We start from the raw sequence: 18955 nt of genomic DNA, 5'->3' as shown, positions 1-18955 counted from the left end.
CTATACCTGCAGAGCTCGGTATGGGTAAACTGAGGTCCAAGAGATGAAGAGGCATACCAGGGCACACAGCAAGAGGAGACAGGGCTGTATGGCAGTGTGGCCCCTGACCTTTGGTTACCCAATCCCACGGCCAGGAACGCTCTCAGGAGCATGCCCAGTAACAGGCAGCGCTCTTCCCTCTGAAGCCATCAATTTTTCAGCCTTCTTCCCTTTCTTTTGTGCAAGGTGGAACCTGATACCTCAGAAGTGAGTTTCCAAGGAAACCTGGGGAGGGGTTTTCCTAGCAGCAGGGCCAGACTCCACAGTAGGCATCTTGGGGCGAGTGCAGAGGTCAGAAGGTACTGACAGGTGAATACTGGGCCTGGAGCCACACGGCTGTGTTCAGTTCCCTTCTGAGCGGACTCTGAGCAGTTCATATGACTCCGCTGTGGGATGAGGTGAAGTCTGGGGCAGCTGCCGGATGAGGCTGCTGACAACACCCCCAGGACAATGCGAAGGTCACAAGGTTCCAGAAGCCCCCTGAGCCCCGGGCTCTGGGGTGTCCCGGGGAGCAGGAAGAGAAGAGCCTTGTAGTCAGGAGACTCCTCCTCCCCATTTTTTTCCTCCCAGGTCCCAGAGGGGCCAAAGCCATTACAGAGAAGGGACATCCAGTCAACAAAGACAAATTGGCTTAATTGACCCAAATTAGCAGCAGGGAGGGCCTGATGGCCCAGCTGCTGGTGCATTTAATCACTGTCACCCTGTGTGGTCAGGACAGCCCCTCCCCCAAGGCCACCAGGGTCATCTCCCCTGTGAATGGCTGCCTCTCTGAGTCTTCCATCCTCAGGAAGCAGGGCTGGGGCTTTGGGGACAAAAGTGGCCTCTGGGTAAAGACTATCGCTCCCCACAGAGCTGACAGAACAGCTTCGGTGGAGACCCCAGTCCCCTTATTCTGAAGTCAATGGCAACCCCTGGGAGCAGGGAAAGTGAGGCTCCCTGGACACCTTGCACCAGATCTTTGCAGTTTCCGCCTCCGCCTCAGAGAGGACAACAGAAAAACAGGCTCCTCCCAGGCCCGGGGTGCTACTCTGTTTTCCTCTCTTAGCAACTTTCTGTCTCCTCACTAATGAAGAGGCAAGTTAACTGGGACCCCCCCCCCCCCTTGAACACCTATGAAAGAGACAGGCAACTTTGCCCACAGGATGCCTGTTGGCTATCTTTGCCAGAATTCTATGCTTCAAGAAGGCAGACAGGAGGCATGCCGGGAGGAGGTGGTGCAAGCCTTTAATCCCAGACCTAGGGAGGCAGAGGCTGGCAAATTTCTGAGTTCAGGGCTATCCTTCCTAGTTTACACAGCAGGATCCAGGACAGCCAGGGCTACATTGAGAAACCTCTCAAAAAAAAGAAATAAAGAAAGAAGAGGAAGAGGAGGAGATGAGGAGGATGAGGAAGAAGGAGGAGGAGGCAGCAGCAGACAGGCTGCTTGTCCATGGATCCCCATCATCCAACCTGGAAATCTTTTCTCTGCCACAGTGAACAGCAACGGGAGCCCCTGTGGAGCCAGGGCTGATGTATGTTTCCCAGCTCCCACAGACCCCCTGGCCTGGCCTCACAGTTCCCCCTCTCCAGCTGCACACCTCCTTTTCTTGCTTGGAATCTGATTTATGGGAGCTGTTTTCTTGGGCTCCCCCCTCCAGGCCTCAAGAAAAGCGCCCCCATGCTCTATGCATTCCCAGCTCTACCCTGCTGGCTCAGGGCCAGGCCTGTCCCTCACCTGCCAGCTCTTCTCTGGTCTTGGCCCCGACCCCTGTGCCGCCCGGGTGCTAAAGTAACTTCTCAGAGAAGACCCTCAAGGGACACCTGCTACAATAGGTCAAATAGAGTATGTCGGTCTAATCCCACCCCAAATTCATGTGCCCCCCCAGACCCTTCATCTTTTAAATGTGCTGCTTATGCACAGTTTATTAGAAATTGGCAAGTGGAGCCTGGAAACACTTCTCAGGGCCAGAAAGGTCTTGAATTTCAGGTTCTTTTCAGTTGGAGACATTTTAGAGATAGGACCCAAGAGTAAACACAAAATTCATTTATGTCTTGTTCAAATATGTAGCTTGGTGGTTATTTTATATATATGATTTCCAATGCATCTGCATTTTGACTGTGGCCTATTTAATGAGGTGGGGTGTGGAATTTTCCACTTGGGGGTGTCCCATCTGTGCTCAAAATGTTTCTGAGTTTGGAGCATTTCGGATTTCAGATCTTCAGATTGTGGTGTCAGTTTTCACATTCCAAGGCTAGCCCACCAGACACATTATACACAATTCAAGCAGTGAATAGCCCCATCTACACATACAGTGAGACCCAACAGTGGCTCTAGGAAGCCTGCCTTGAGCACCTAGACCCGGAACAGAGACCCAAGTGAGAAAGGTAAGGGCCACAGAAGCAGATAGGAAATGAAAACAGTCAGCCAGGCCAGTCAGCCTAGCCAATACAGTGAGCTCCAACGCCAGTAAGAGACCAACAAGACAGAGAGTGGACAAGGAAAACATCTAACATGGACCTTTGGATTTTACATGTACATGCACATATGTGTACGAACCTGTACACACACACACACACACACACCCCAATAGCACGGGCCCATCACAACACACTTTCTTCTACTCTCCAAGCCCTGTCCTCTGACCCTGACGGCCTCCCAGATCTCCTGCCCACCGGGTCTCTCAGCATTGGGGAATCTCCTTAGACTAATCTCAGGGCCAGGAGTGTTATGCAATGCTGGCTTCTGCGCCCCAGCTCTTCTCCACTCTCTGCCTTGCTCTGGCATTGGGTTACCCCAAGAATTACCTAGGAGCAAATTCAGACGCTAAGTTGGACGGCAGACCCTAGTGTGTGGCCAAGATCCACATCCTTTGACCGAGCAGCTCCTGAATCCAGACAACCCCGGATCCCAGACAGCCCCAATCCAACCCAAGTCCTCGTCACACAGTTGCAAAGGGACTTACTGTTTGCTTTGTGTCTGTCAGTAATGAGGTCTTTCTACCCTAAAAGCCTAGAGCCTTGCACCAAACAAACCACCCCACCATGGTTCCAGTGACGAGGACAGTAGGTATGAGTGATGACAGCAAATGCCTATGAGGCGTGGGGTGCTCACTGCGAGGGCTTCTAGGACACTCCCTAAAGTGAGCCATTTGTCTTCCACGCTCTGATTCTCTATATACCTGTCCTTGCTCCCTCTGTCAGGAGAGACTGACTGCAGACAGTCCCAGGAGGAGCGCATCCCCTTCCCTTAGAAAGCTTTTGCCTAAGGCTTTCCATGTTCCAGTTGGGTCCCTCTCATTGTCCTCGGTGGCACCCATCTCTCTGCCTCGATTTACTTCCCATGCATGTGAGCCACTTACGAGGGGCGAGCTCCCGTGAGCAGGTATGTATGAGCTCTCGGCTAGTGAGCCATGCCTGGCATAGAGGCAATCTAGCGGGGTGAATGTCTGAGCAGAGGCTGAAGCGTGGATGGATTACTCTGCTGGAGCAGCCATGGGCTGGGGCAGGGCCCGGATGAGTTTTATGGCAACTGACGGAGAGGGAGAGTAGGGAACTCTGGAGGTCAACACACCCCACCGTGGGGATCCAAGTGCTAGGCCAAGTCTGTCTCTAGAGAGGCCTGTGGCTCATGCTGTGTGCAGGCCACATCCCCAAGCTGTGGAAGGTGATTTCACATTTGTAACAATTATTCACTTAATTGGGTTCCAATTAAGTGGGAGAGGGAGCGGAGGCTGTGTCTCTGTGAGTCCTCCTTCCTGCTCGGCACATCAAAGGGAGCACAAGAAGATGACGAATGGCCGTCCTGTGGCATCTGGAAGAGTTTGCCCGCTGGGAAGGTGGACAGGACTGGGGTCTACTACCACCCAAACCTTTCTGGTGCCTGTGGTTCAAATCCCACTGGACTCCATCCAGTGCCCAGGGGTGCTGGAGCTAGCCCATCGCCCTGGGGCTCACCTCCATTGGAAAACAGAGTGGGGTCTCAGGGAAAGGGAGCATGGAGGTCTGTGGATGCTCCCACCAGCAGTGCCCTGTGGGTTCTCAGTGGCATGGCGGCAGCAGATTCAGTGCCTGTCTCTTGGCTTCATGGATGTGTGTCAGGGCTGCCCAGGGGTCCTGGGGAAAGTGGGACTCATGAGACCTTAGGAAACCTCTGTACCTTCCTTCATCCAGATGCTGGCTTTTCTCTGTGTCACCTGTCATCTGTGTATGTGTGCGTTGTATGAAGATGTTATGATGTGTTGTGTGTATCATGGATGGCATACATTTTCCTGCCTAAACTTGCTGTAGAAAAAAATCACTGATTTCGTCCAATCTTATTACATTTCAAACAGAGAAACTGGCGTGGGCAAGGAAAAAGGACTTAAGGCTACATGATCATGTCAGGGCTGGCAATACCAGGCAATGGTGACACCTCACAGCAGCAAGTGTGCTGAGCACACAGGAGAGATGCTGGAAGAAGGAGGCCAAGACTGCTCCAGAGCTGCACGCCCCTACCCTGGCCCTCTGGTCACAACAGAGCTGCGGTCATGATGGCATGGGGGGGCGGTGCGGTCTGGACTGAGCCTAGGTCCAAGGCCATAGGGGTGGCTTCCATGCTGAGCCTCTACTGTAGGCCCTGCCCCCAGGAAAGCCAGGTCACACGTAGGGCTGTGCTTGCAGGAGGAAGTAACCAACCACAGTCTTACTGGGTTTAAGTTCCTCTTCACAAGATGGAATTCAAGCGTGGTACAGTTAACAGAAACAGGAACCCATCCTGGACAGGCCATCGGCCTCAGGGGTGAACCTACTACTTACTATTATTTTGCTAAATGAACATAGTGCCTCAAACTGCCTCTAAATATTTATCTTTATACCCATAGAATAGCGCAGCTCTCAGACTTCATCAGCAATGCTTCATTTTGAGGGCGTGGACACACCGCAGGTGCTGGGGGATGCTTTGCAGGGTGAAAGAGGATCAAATCATCTAGCACGTGCTTGAGGGAACCAGGGCCTGAGGTCTCAGTCCGGGAACCGGCCTGTGCTCTCTGAGCTGTGGTGGAAGAAACCGGGCCCTAGAGGGGATCCCGAGGTTCCCCACCCAATCCCTGCCTAGAGGGAATCCGTATCCCTCTGAGAGGCAGGCCCCGCCTTTTCCAGGAAGCCCCTAAACTGACAAGAGGGGCAGTTCCTCCTGAAGAGTGGCAGACTGACAAGGGAGGCGCACATCCCCAAAGAGATCTGGAGTGGCCAGGACAGCGGGGCAGGGGGGACTACTTCCTGTCTGATGGTCACCTCCTGCCTGAGGGAGGAGGCAGGGTTTGGGCCCTGTGATACCCCGTGGGAAGGAACAGGTGGAGGCAGGAGAGGCATCGCCATTCTGATCAGGCAGCTGGCACTGACGTTATTATCTATTTCTTTTTCTCTTTTCCTTCTTTCCTCTCTTCTCTCTCTCTCTCTTTTTTTCCTACTTAGAGCAATTTACAGAAATCATTTAGGGGCTGTTCAGAGAAAAGATGAAGACTTTTAAAGGCAAGGCCCGGGGATAGTGTTATGCAAACCATCTTGCAGGGCCTTAGAGCAGGAGTGTGATTCTTGGGGTTGGGGCTATAGGACTATGGTACCCTACCACAGAGCAGGGGACTAGAGGGAACAGCGGCAGACCAAGAAAGAGGAAGCCAAGGGGTGAGACAGGCAGGGAGGAAGTAGTCATTCCAAGCCTCAGCTCCCCTTTCTCGTTGAGATGCCCACAAGACGCCTACCATCTGCTTCTGGAGCCTCCGCTTCCACTGGCTCCCTGACTCCCAGGATTCCCTATTCATAGATGAGAAGGTTGAAGCCAGGGTACAGTAGTGTGTCCCCCAGTGTGGTGCAGAGCTGAAACACACCCTGACCCCTGCCCTCCTCAGAGTACTCCTTTCTGCATGCTATGCACCAAACCTTCTTGCACACTTGCCCTGTGCCAGCCTGTGGCTGCCATATGTATGTTCGGTGTGTGCTCCATGCTCAGCACAGAGAAAGCCTTCAACAGCATCAAGTTAACAATAGCTGCCGTTTATGGAGCACGTACCACAAGCCAAACCTTCTTCCGGGGCCCACATTAGCTCACTTCGTGCATTGTAATGACTTCACGAGGATCCTACCGCTAGTACCCCATTATGTAAATGAGGAAACCAAGCACAGAGAAGGCAAGCCATTTCTCTAGAATCACACAGCTAGGATTTGACAGACGAATGTGTGAATGAGTAAGCGGAGGAAGGGATAACTTCTCTACCTCTGGCTCCTGTCCCCCATTTAATGACCGGTTTGTTTCTGCAGCAGTTCTCTGGGTAGGCCGAGAGAGAGGGCAGGTGGAGGCCACACCTGCGATGGATCCCTTCCTTTCCTGTTACAGACTCAGAATCCCTGCGCTGGGCCCTGGTCCAGGGGCTGGGTACAACGCTCAAAAAACCAATGTGTTTTCTGCTGGCAGGGCCCTCCCTTCAGCTAGGGGCTCAACCCCTTAGCGAGTAGACCCATAGCTCCGTACTACGTCGTAGGAGAAATCCCAGTGCTGAGGGAGTGGACAGAGCTGATCAGAGAAGGTTGCGCTGGTAAGACGCACTTGAGAGATAAAAGGTCAGAGGGACCAGAAGACCAAGTCTCTGAGGCACGCTAAGGACAGCTGGGAAGCCAGTGTGACTAGAGCTCAGAGGACAGAGGCAGGGTGGGGAGAAATGACAGTCCCGGCAGGCTTGGGCGCTGCTGCAAGGACTCTGGCTTTCTCTCCTGGTCAGGGGAGGTGACGCTGAGCAGAAGGGTGGCGGCATTTGACCTTCATGTCCAGAATCTGGCAGTGGTCGGGGTGAGGTGCAGGAGCTTCAGGTACAGCTGTTTCTAAGAGGGGTCACCGTCCCTAGCCACCATGAATCACCCCAGCTGGGAAAGGCAGAGCCAGCTCTAAGTGGGCAGGGGATTTTCATCAAGAATCAAGAGGAGCTGTTCAGGACTAGTGTGGCCCCCAAAAAGTAGGCCTTGAAAGTGCCTCTGAGAGGACGAGGTCTTGGATGCACCCAGCCAGCAGGGTGAGACATGTGTGGTTTGGAGCTGGTGTGGGTGCCTGGGGGTGGGGTTCAGAATGGAACTGAGCCTGCTGCTGGCAGAATGGAAGGCCAGAATTCCGAGGCTGAGGCTGTGACCCCGACAGAAGGAAACGGGAACTCCAAACGTCAGATCACAGCTTCCTATGGGCTTCCACGAGGAAACAACCATCTTTTGAACAGATGGATTGGAATATATTGTTAAAATTACTTTGCAGCAGACACACATGGCTTCTGCTATACTACTGTTGGGCAATAAAGTCAGGGGCCCTAAACCCCGCCCCCAAGCCCTGGGAGGATGGGTTTGATCATCCATGCCATCTCTAGCCGATGGGCAAAGAAAACAGCAGAGGAGGAAGAAAAATGCAGGTAGTGGGGGCAGGAGTGGGCGTGCGGGCCATGGGACAGGCCTGCGTGAGTTGGCTGCTGAGGGTTCCCTGGTGCCAGTGACACCAGTAAAAACAGCAGCTCCACGACTCTGTCACAAGATCTGTAGGTGCCATGTGGGGCATGTGGCTCTAACTACCCACCTTCAAGGACGCTATAGGATGGGTTAAGATTTTCTTTCCATTGTAGACAATGTAGCGGTACACGTAAGGGTAATGAGTCCACTGAGACTCATTCTGTGTTATCCCTGTGAGCTTTCAGGCTGCAGGATCAGGGAGACCAGGGCCCTGACCGTGGGGGTGGAGGTCACCCTCTGTTCACCTTGGGGATTGCTTGATACGGATGTGACTCTCAGAAGGTCAAGGCTCCTGCAGGCAAGTGTCATGCTTGTGCTATGGCAGAGTCAGAGGCAGGGACCTGGGCTGCTGCAGAGATCTGCGGGTGGGGGAGAGCATTGAGATAGCTACTGTGGTCCTAAATCCCAACAGTGAGTTGCTAGGAGGCATTAAGGCTTAAAAAAAAAAAGACTCCAACAGAACAAAACAAAAACTCCAATCACTAGACAACTGCTCTCCGGGAAGCCTTTTGGCACATCTTGAACGTGCTTCCTGCCAGGCAGAGGCTTGACTCTGGGCAAGAAAGAAAAAAAAAAGAAACCTGTGTTTACTCAGCCCTGCGGCAGGTGCCTGCTGTTTGTTCTGGGTGCTTCCACAGTGGGCTCTGCCCCAGCACAGCTTCCTGAGAGGTGGCTCCATTGCTCCCAGGCTGCAGGTGGGAAAGCTGAGGCTCTGGGGACCAATCTTCCGAAGTCCCCGGCTCTCAGACCACCTGACTTCCCCGTGGTAGGAAGGGTTGGAACAGGCTGGGGTGCTGTGGCATGCTCTCAATACTTGCCCACCGTGTGACTGGGTCCTGAGGCCTCCCTGCAGGCCACAGGCTCACAGAAGCCCTGAGTAGCTATGTCTCCTCTGGCTGTGGCTGACGGATGGGGTGTGAAATGAGGCTGGCTGGGCCTCTATCACACCGTGAGGGCAGTTGGGGTCTCTGAAATTGGGTTCTGATGTGTTGTGCTGTCCAGGAGTCTATAATGCAAGTGCCTCCAGGAACTCTGGGCCTTGACAGGTCCACATCCTGAGTCTTGGGCCACAGCCTCCCCACCTTCCATCTGCACATTTATAGATCGACATTTGTTGATAGAGATACAGCATTTCCAGCTCCCCAGCCAGCCACAGAGGCAGCGCTCACCCACAAATCCGGTTCTGAAAGTGGGCTTTTCATCATCCCAGGTGATACTAGAGATGACCACGAATGGCCACTTCCCATGTAAAGAACCAAAATTCCAGATGGTAGGTAGCACTACAACTTCCCTCCACTCTGGACAGATGTGCAGTTTGTCCCCTGACCCGGCCATTGTTAAGAATGCTGCTTGTATAGCATCATCCTCCCTCTCCACAACTCTCAATGGCTTCCGAGCACTTCGTGGAACACAAGGTCACAGCTTTGAGAGATCTCTAGACAGAACATCTTGGTAAGGAATGGCTATGCACAGGCCTAGCATTTAGCCTCCCACACTGCTTCCCAGCATGCAGCCTCACCCCTAGACTCTGAGCACTAGGCCAGTGGCCATCTTGTACTGGTTCTGTCTTTCCTGGGGAAGGAGACATTGACTGCCTCACCTTCAGAACAACATTCTGGAACCTGACCAGGGCTCCCAAACCACCTCTTCCCAGATGCCTCCCATGATCTAAGTTACATAATCCCCCCCCCCACCTCCATGCATCGTTCCCAGTCCCTTCCATGGCAGCTCCAATGGTTTGGTGACCATCCTTGCAGACAGGTCTCCTCTCTCTAGAACATCGCATTTCAAACCTCTTTAAGAACAGATTAGCACCAGGCGGCCATGGCGCATGCCTTTAATCCCAGCACTCGGGAGGCAGAGCTAGGCGGATCTCTGTGAGTTTGAGGCCAGCCTGGTTTACAGAGCGAGAAGCAGGACAGGCACCAAAACTACACGGAGAAACCCTGTCTTGAAAAAAAACAAAAAACAAAACAAAACACAAAAAGAACAGATTAGCAGGGACAGATAGCTTCATCTTCACACTCAACACGGCTCCTGGCACACACTAATAACATTAGTAATGATAATATTGACAACTGTCATTTCTGTGAGTTTGCTCTGTGCTGGGTGCGATCTACTGAAAGAGTTGGCATGAAATAGCTCATTGAATCATCACAACAAACCCCGCAAATGGAACGCTTTGATCCCCCTTTGCAGATGAGAAGCCTAAGCAGAGAGTGGTTAAGTAACTTGGCCCACATCACACAAGGGGCGATGGAGTCAGGGAGTTTAATGCTGAGCGCAGGGAAAGGGTGGGTGGAGGAGGGAAGCTCTGAATGTCATAGCCGGGTGGAAACAGAGCAGGGTCCTCTGCTGGCTCCAGGGGATGACTCAATGCCCGATACCAACGGAAGGGCACCATCAGTGCTCAGCAGACAGGGCGATGGCTGCCCAACACAGGTATGTGGTCAGCAGGGGCTAAGGTCGGGAGTGGGGAGAGAATGTACCGGGAAGGGCTGTTAGTGCCCCAGTGGGGGGCTAAGCCCCATCACTGCCTGTCTTCCCTACCCTCTCACCCACGCGCTGTCTACTGGCAGTTTTTACCTGTCCGAAAACAGCCACAGAAAATTGAGATCATTTTTCTGCTGTGTTGGTAGCTGAGAAAAATGACCCTTTTTTCCTTCAATGGAAGAGTTTCTTCCCATTAGACAAAGGCCCCAAACACCTATGGCACCAGAGGAAGAACAAGGCAGGAGACAGATGAACCCCCTGGCTGAGATTGAGGGCACCAGGGATAATCAGTGGCTAGTGCCTGGCGGTGGGAGGCTAGGCCAACACCAAGACACTTGCAGGTCAGTGATGAGGCAGGCAGAGAGGTCCCAGAGCAGGTGACCTGGAACCACTGCAGGTTGCTCAGAGACTTAGAGGAAGCAGGCTCTGTAGTCACTGAATGCTGGCAGAGCCTCTCCCTCTTGATTACGACACCCCAAATCACAGTGGTATGAAATCAGGCCAAGTCAGTACATGACATGCCCAGGTCCTAGGGAGCAGGGTTTTTTGTAAAGTTAGATAATTAGTCAAAAGATGAGATGTAGAGAAGGAAGAGAATGCTGCATGGCACCCTGTGAGGTGAGGACACTGGCACCTGGCCTTCTAGGGATGCCAGGTGGCTCCTCTCTCTGTCAGACCCCAGTCTTGCGGGCCTCCCACCTTCTCAAGTGGCCACGCCTACCCAGGGCTCTTCACCATGCTTCCTCTGTGAAGGCTTGTGGATGCTGATGGTCTCACTTTCACCTCCTCACTCCTTGAAGCTGATACTTAGTAACGGATACCTCATTCAGCTAGAGCTCACTTTGCTATGACAAACCGCTCAGCCACTCTCGAACACCCTACACTCCCTGCAGGACTTTGGGCTGTGACAAGCACAGCATACCCGATGAATGTGTACTCCTGACTATGGCCTGACTGCACCCAAGGACAGCTATCTAGCAACCTGAGGAGTTTCCCTCCAAGACTGTTTGGGATGATGTCTGGCCCCATGCATTGCTAAGTAAGCACCAACTGAATACTTTCTGAGTACGGAAGACATGGATATACACAAGGGTTTGTGCACTGGTTCATTTAAACAATCATCAAATATCCACTGCGCGCCAGGGTGCCTCTCAGAACATAGAGATGACAATGGCAGGGAAGGGGTCATATGGCATCCTGGCACATTTATGATCACCGCTAGGAGGGAAGCCAGGAAGTGTGCCATTCAAATGGCAGGCCAATCAGTATGGGTGGCAGTGTTAGTGAGTCCTCTGGTATCTGAGAATCAGGGTGCATGTCCTGGTTAGTTTTATGTCAACTTGACACAAGCTAGAGTTATCAGAGAGGAGGGAGCCTCAGTTCAGAAAATGCTTCCATAGGCAAGCCTGTGGGGGAATTTTCTTAATTAGTAATTGATGTGGGAGTGCTCAACTCATGTAGGTAGGGCCATCCCGGGCTGGTGGTCCTAGGTTCTATAAGAAAGCATGCTGAGCAAGCCATGTAGAACAAGTCAGTAAGCACCCCTCCATGGCCTCTGCATCAGCTCCTGCCTCCAGATTCCTTCCCCATTTAGGTTCCTGTCCTGGCTTTCTTTGATGACGGACAGCAATATGGAAGTGTAAGCCAAATAAACGCTTTCCTCCCCAACTTGCTGTTTGGTCATGATGTTTCATCACAGCAATAGAATCTCCAATTAAGACAGTGGCTTTCTGGATGAAAGGAGTGGATTGCCCTCTCTTGAAGACTAGGTTGAGGAGAAGGAGGAAGAGTGTCCTAGTCAGAGGGAATGACATGAGAGAGTGTAAGTCATTAAGAGACTGGACACACCTAAGAGATCAAGGGAGAGAGGGACTCTCAAGCAGCCTAGTGGATTCACAGGCTCCCACTTTCTCTGCCCATACCATTGCTGTCTCTGACGGCAACAGAGCTCCAGGGACAGTGTTAGAAAGCCTGGCTTTAGAGCTGGCATTGCCAGAACTGCTCACAGGGAAGAGGCTTCACATGATGGCTACCTGGCAACACAGTGGGATCACTGATCTCAAGTGTAGGTAGGTGGGAAGGAATCTTGTGTCCCTGCTCCTCAGGTTCCACCGTGTTCATGTTTGGGATTAGTGTTGGAGATGTCTGAGAATCTCGACCATTGTAAGAGCTATTCATCCATCCTGATGTCCCTGGGCACACCATTCTCCCAGGCCCAAAGACAGGGCCAGGTAAAGAAAGATAGGCTGACCGGTTCTACAAGCCAAGTTTGTAACTTAACAGTTCTTTGACCTGAACTGGGAAAGCCATTTGAGTGAAGACAGCAAACTACTCACCTACTCTCATGAACCAAAAAATTTGGGGGAGAGAATACAACAGGCAGGGCTCAGGTTTGATTAAAAAAAAGGGAACTTCCTAAAAGCAGATAATTTCCTAAAAAATTTAGTAAAAAAAAAAAGCAAAAACAAAAGATTTTTTTAAATTCCTTTTCTACTCTTGCCTCTTTTTTTTTTCTTCAGAAAATTACTCATTTTTGCATCCATTCATTCATGCAACAAGCATTGAATTATCTAGGTAATTGCTTCCATTTCCCACTCACCCTGCTGGGTGCTGAGAGCCAACAAGGCCTGGTGTGTTGGTGTGTGTGTGTGTATGTGTGTGTGTGTGTGTGTGTGTGTGTGTGTGTGTGTGTGTGTGTGTGTGTAAGGGGAGCCAAAGGGACAAAGGATAAGACACGGCAGTGACTTATGGGCTCCGAGGCCGTGGGTGATGGGCTACCCTGAATGCTGGCTTGCCTCTGCTGCCCCACTGGCCTCACCTGTCCCCTCTCTAAAGTCCCACTTGTCCTCCGTTGACAACATGTGGCTGGCTGAGTACTGGCACTGGCTTGGGCGGGTATGTGGCCCAACCATGGGCACAGCGAGGCAGAGCACAGACGGCTTGAACTGATGGCTAGGCATGCCCACTTTGCTTTTCAGCTCAAAGGACAGAGCAGGAAAATAGAAAACGACATTTATTTTCTTAAAAATACACACGCACACACCTGGCTCATTAATTTCTTATTAAAATTCCGTGTTGAGCTCAAGCAGGGAAGGAGGGAGGATTGCCAGGGATGGGGCAGAGGAGCAGGGAGGGCAATCAGAGCCACGTGCTGGCATTTGCTGCCGGTGGAGGGGTGGAAGGGGGGCAGAGAACTAGGAGGTTAAGAATGGCGGCGGAGGAGGAAAACGGACTCAGGAGGAAAGGACTTCCCTGGGCCAAGATATACTGAGTGCCCTACAACCTGCGGACTCTTGAGTCCAAACTGCCTTACAAAATTGTTTTTGTGGTACTGGAGGGAGCCAAACCCATGGCCCTGCACAGGGTAGACAAGCATTGTGCCCTAGATTTCTTTTTGACCTTTCTGAGACAGTTGTCCAAGCTGGCCTTGAACTTGCTCTGTGGCCCAAATAGGTTTTGGATTTGGGTTCCTTCAGTCTCAGCCCTCTGAGAAGCTGGACTGATGATGAATCTGGATATAAAGTTCCTTGAGGGAGAACAAGGTGGGGAATCTTTGGGCTCTGGGGCTGGGCTGGGAGGTCCAGCAGGGAGTGAGACTCAGCCCTGAGGTTCTATCGGCTGCCCTGTGGTATGTGACCAGGGGTATTAGGGAAGGCTAACTAGGACTGACTGTCAGGATGGCTGACCACTGTGGGCTAGCTTGGGACTTACAGAATATCTTGGGATGGCAGAGGTAGTAAAACCTGCCTAGGGGCTTTGGGCTAAACCAGGAACCCCATTTAGGCTCCAGGGATGGTTTAATGTTCAGCATTACCTTGCTGCACGAGTTCCAGGCCTTTTTCTGCCATGTTTACTTCCTCCTTCATGCATACTAGAAGGCTGGATTTGTCTATCCTGCGGTCTCCTCTTTCAGTGTTGGAAGCTGACAAGGCCAGACCCTGCCCAGGTTGGTGGGCCATATCCTGATGGTTGGAGCCTGTGCTTGTAGCGTCCTGCCTACCCCTGCCCCCGGAAACCTCATGGGTGCCTTTGCAGGGCCTAGTCCCAGCCCTGGCCTTCCACAGAGTCTCATGTAGCTGGAGCCCAACACCCAGCCATCCTCAGGCTGCATTCCAGCAAAGCTCATTTTCTGCCACCAAGTTTAGAACACATCCCCACCTACTGGCCTCACACATTAACAGATCTGAGTTCCACCACCACCACCACCGGCCTTCCTCCCGGCCTGCTGCTTGCCCAGTCCTCTAGATAGATACAGTAGGGGTGAGGAAAAAGTCTTGGGGTGTGTCGGACAGCCTGTAGCCTCCCAAGACCATGGCCCAGTGTGCCCCCTGGGAGGTACTCAAGGAATATGGCCTGGGCCTGCTCCTGCTTCTTCCTCTCCTAGAGGCAGAGCCTGTCTCTTTCCCTGCCCGCTTCTAGCCTTACCCCACTGAGCCTGCTTCCCCTTACCCACGACTTCTGACCCACTGCTGTGTGTGTGTTAGGACTGGGGATGAGGGTAACACGAAAGCGTGTGTTAGCCACAGGGCTGGGGCGAGGGGCTTAAGGCCTGTGGATAACTGCTTTGAATTGGGCACAAAAGCAACCAGCCGGAAGTGTCAGGAGAGCATTCAGGAAAGGGCCTTGAGGAGCTGGGGTTGGTCTAAGAGTTCCTGGCGGAGGTGCTGTTGGATCTGGGCTTTGAAGGCTGGGTAAGGGTTTCTGGAGGCAAAGTGTCGACTCCAGAGGCCTGGGAAGTGAGGCAGGGGCGTAAGGCACACAGAGGGAGGAAGGAGAGAGGCCAGGAGCACTGTAGGGGAAGATGCACACTGGAGCAAGATCAGGAGGGACCCTGATGCCCGGGCAGAGAATTGCTCTTTGGTCCCATAGGCAATGGGCAGCCAGGAAAGGTTACTAGGAGAGCAGACCCAGCCAGCTCTCCAACAGGTTCAGCCACCACCCTGACCCCCTAGACTCCTGCTCAAACTAAAAATCAAGGATTGTCACCCAAAAGACAGACACTAGAAAATGACCTTCTTAGCTCTTCTTCAGAGGTGTTCTCGAGACTGGAAACAGGGCAAGAGAGAGCCAGACACCCGACTCTGCCCACCCTGCAGGGCTGAGCTGGGCCCGGAAGGGGTGTGGTGCTCTGTCCATACAAGAGCTCTGCTTGACAGTCTGGTCTGGCATGTGAGGAAGGGACTTGCGGGCCAGAGACCACATGATGTGGCTGGGGGGAGGGGGACATGCCACTAGGGAGGCAGCCCAAGGTCACCCTGCCTAGTGGCGCCATAGTCAGACAGAAGCCCAGGCTGCTTGGCCTCCAGTCTGGCTGTGTGGTCAGAACCCGGTGGCCTCAGTCGCCTGCCAGGCATTGTATACTGCAGCAGCAGCAGCAGTAGCAGCGCACCCCACCCCCACCCCCGCCCCCCAGCAACCTAGAACAGCCCTGACCTGAAAACCTATTGAAAGTTGACCTAAGTGACAGTAAGTCCATGTACCTTCCTCAAACGGGGGGGGGGGGGTTTGCGGGGGGAGGGGCAGCGCTGGTAGGAGGGGTCCTAGGCAGTCCTGCAGGATGAAGGCCTGGGGCTCAGACCAGCTTCATTTTTACAAGACACATTTCTTTCATTTTTGCTCTTGCTTGTTAGGGTATGTCCAAGTTTTAAAAGTAAAACTGAGGCATGGGTTGACAAAGAGACATCAGAGCTCAGAGAAGGACTCAGAAAAGGGAGCCGGGAGTAGGGACAATAGGGCGCTGTCCGACACCTCCTCCACGGTCTTCTTCCCACAAGTCAGCCTGTAGTCCTAAGCAAGCACCGTGCTAGCATTGTGTGGAGACAGGTTAAGGACAGCAGCCCCTGCTCAGAGCTGCTGGGCACCCTGGGCCCAGAGACAGCATGGAGCCCTAGCTAAGGCTCACAGCAGGCAGGACACTCCAGAAGGCCTGCCTAGGGCAGAAGCTTAGGAAACAAGCAGCTCTGGCAGGCCCGGAAGTGGAACAGATCTCTACCGCCAGGCCAGAGAACATGCAATGGGTAGCAGGGACACAGACCGCAACTGAGCTGCCCAGGGGCCGAGGCTGAGCTGGTAATGGAACTCAAGCAGAGGTAAGAGCCATTCCTAAACAGAGGCCTGCTAGGTTGAGTTCCTGGTCACCACCAGCCCACACAACTGTCTTACCCTTACCCACTGTCAATCTCTCCCAGGGATGAAGGTTCTTCTCTGGCTGCACCCCTAGGTCCCCGCTATACCCTATTCCTGCTAGCCATTGCTCATTCCTGCTCATTGCTCCCGTGAAAAAACAAGAGACTAGCAATCTCCATTGAACCAAAAGCAAAACAGCTCACCCCACAGCAGGAGGAACCCAGCCACCAGAGGGGGGTCAGCTTGTTCCCCTCTGCCTCCTCGCCCTTGGTCCCTACAATTTCTAGAAGCCATACTTTCTTACTCTTTCAACCTTGAGAATGCACCCTAGTCGGAGTGAGCAATGCCTCTGGTTAAAGACCTTGGGTGGGTTCACAGCAGGCTCAATCAAGCTCCCAGGGAGTGCACAGATTTGAGCAAAAGCTGACCACCACACATGGTGGGTTCTCTAAAGCCTCCAGATGGCCAGCTCCACCAAGGCCCACTCCAGTTCTGTCCTTGGCTCACCCCCTCAGAGCGGGGCATCAGAGTCCCCCACCGGTAGCGGGTCCTTTGCTGGTTAAAAAAAATGTCCTGGGTCAGTTGCTTCCATGTTGGGCGCAGCAGAGGGCTCTATACCCTCACCGGCTTCCACAGCTCCCTCCCTCCCGCCTAGGTCAGCGCCCCTCGCCTCCTGGAGCATCTCCAGCTTGCGAAAGCCGCCACAGCGTCCTCCTAGCTCATCTGAGTTCCCACTCTGGGTGGGGAAGGCCGTTCTGAGACCCCCCACCTCCGTCTCCAACCTGCACCCTCGCTGTCTCACTGCCTGGGTGCGCCACCCCAGGCCCCTCCCTCTGTCACCCCTTTCCAGCGGAGCCCGGAGCCCGGGGCGAGCCTGGGGAGCAGACGCAACAGATTGCAGAACGCGGGAGCGCGGCCCCGTTGCCTCCGCGCGCCGCCAGTCTCCCGGCCCGTGCCCGCTGCCCAGACCCCCGCCCGCCTTGCTCCGCTAGCCGGCCGGCCATTGAGATGCAGCTCACAAGCCTCCCGGGCCCCTACCGTGCGCGTCCCTGCCCGAGGCCCGACGCAGGAAGCCAGGCAGCGGGCCGCACGGCCCCGCACCCGCCTGCGCGCCAGGGCCGGGAAGCCGAGATCCCGTGGGTCCCAGTAGTCCCCAGCCTCGCGGGTTGCACGGGGAGACGTGGCCGGGTGCCGGGGACCCAATCTAGCTGATCTTTGACATCCCTCTGGATATCCGTGGGCGGACACGCCCCCAGGGTCTCGGGTTGGACCCTGCATTCTAACTCGGAGACCACGGGAAAGACCCCCTCCTCCAATCTCCCCTGGACCGACCTAGGTCCCTTCAGCAGGCTCCCGCGGCAGCCGGGGACGCCGTGCTGTTAGCGCCGGCGGAGAGTCCAGGGGAGCAGTAGGATGAGGGTGCTCCATCCTCCGATTCTCCCTCCGCCCCCTCCAGGGGCGCCCGCCGCATCTTTACCCCGAGTCTGCGCCGCGACACTTACCGTGGGCGAGCAGCGCGGAGAGGCAGAGCAGGGCGGCGCCGTGGCGGCCCGACATCCCTGGGGCCATGGCAGAGGTGGGGGCGGGAGGGGTCCTAGGGGGCAGCGGTCCACGGCGACTTGGTCTCAGGCTGGGCTCGGTCGCCTCCAACTCACCGTGGAGCCCAGCTGTCTCTGCTGAGGCTTCAGGAGCCAGAGAGCGCAATTTGGGGACACTTTGAGGGGAGGGGGCGTCCCGGGCGCCACCGGCTACACCCTTGGAGCCAGTGGGGGCGCAGCTCCGGGCCGGAGAAGTCTCCACCTCCCGGGGCTGGTGCCCCCTGCAGGATCTGAGAGGCGAGGGGGGAGCCGCACGTGCGGTCCCGGGGCCCAGTGGCCACCAGCGTCCCGGGGGCTGCCGAGAGCTGCGTGCTGAAACCCTTGGTCTCGCCGCGCCTCTCCGATCCGTACACGCTCGAAGGTGCAGATCCTCAATGAGAGCCCGGATCGCTTTGGTTTCGGTGGTAACCCCCCACACCCAGAGCAGCTTTCTTCTTCCTCCAAGCGCCCTGCAGCAGCCAGGAAAATCCCAGGTCGGGAGCAAACGAACGATTTCTTTTGCAAAGAAAGAGAAAATCCAGGCAACTTTAATCCATCCGGGGAAAGAAAAGTTTCCTTGCAGGGATGAGACAGACGACGCAGGTCGCCACCACCCTAGGCGACGCCCAGATAGAACGCCTGAGGTGGGTGACCAGATGTTTGTCCCTTCGTAGAGCTCGGTCTTGGACTCCAGCGTGCTCTCTCCAGTCTCGACTCAGGTCTGCGCTAGCACAGGCCGACTCGGCGCCGCCTGGCCGGGCTGGAGCTCGATGGCTGGAGCAAGGGTGGAGCTCTAGGCACCCGCTGCCCCATAGAGATGGGGCTTGGAGAAGCGAGGGAGCGGGAAAGCCAGCTAAGGCGCCCCAGCTCTAGCCATTTCTTCTCGGAGCGTCTCCTCCAGTATCCAGCCCGTGAGCGTTGTAGGATGGGAAAAGGGGTGGTCAGCCCACGGCAGCACTGGTCTACCCTCTCTCTCCTCTCGGGTGGGATGTCGCTGTCTCAGCAGAGAGGTGCCATGCCCTGCCTCACACCGCTCCTCGCCTTCCCTGGGGGGACCTGCACAAACCTTGAACTTTTCCGGGGTTCAGAGTCTCCGACGCCTCGTCCTCCCCATCACCCCCGCCTTGCCCCTGGACACCCGCTCGCCCGTTGCCTTGGTGCGGCAGGGAATAGGCTGTAGCTCTTTCGGAGTCAGTTTGGGCGAGCGGATCGCCGCTCCAGTC

At 54.5% G+C, this 18955-nt stretch overlaps 1 protein-coding gene across 1 annotated transcript in view; it reads right to left on the bottom strand.

The window, feature by feature from the left end:
• The window catches only part of Tmem132e (transmembrane protein 132E), a 56017-nt gene extending 38150 nt beyond the window's left edge, over positions 1-17867 (bottom strand). The window contains exon 1 of the mRNA XM_028866981.2: positions 17658-17867. Within this exon, the coding sequence (XP_028722814.1) occupies positions 17658-17724 (67 nt within the window). The 5' untranslated portion in view covers positions 17725-17867. The remainder of the gene's footprint in view (positions 1-17657) is intronic.
• Between the last annotated feature and the right edge of the window lie 1088 nt (positions 17868-18955).

This window comes from Peromyscus leucopus, chromosome 8b, assembly GCF_004664715.2.
Source record: "Peromyscus leucopus breed LL Stock chromosome 8b, UCI_PerLeu_2.1, whole genome shotgun sequence".
Classification (NCBI taxonomy): Eukaryota; Metazoa; Chordata; class Mammalia; order Rodentia; family Cricetidae; genus Peromyscus; species Peromyscus leucopus.
Note: the sequence above shows the minus strand (reverse complement) of the source record. Positions and strands in the feature narration are given on the sequence as shown.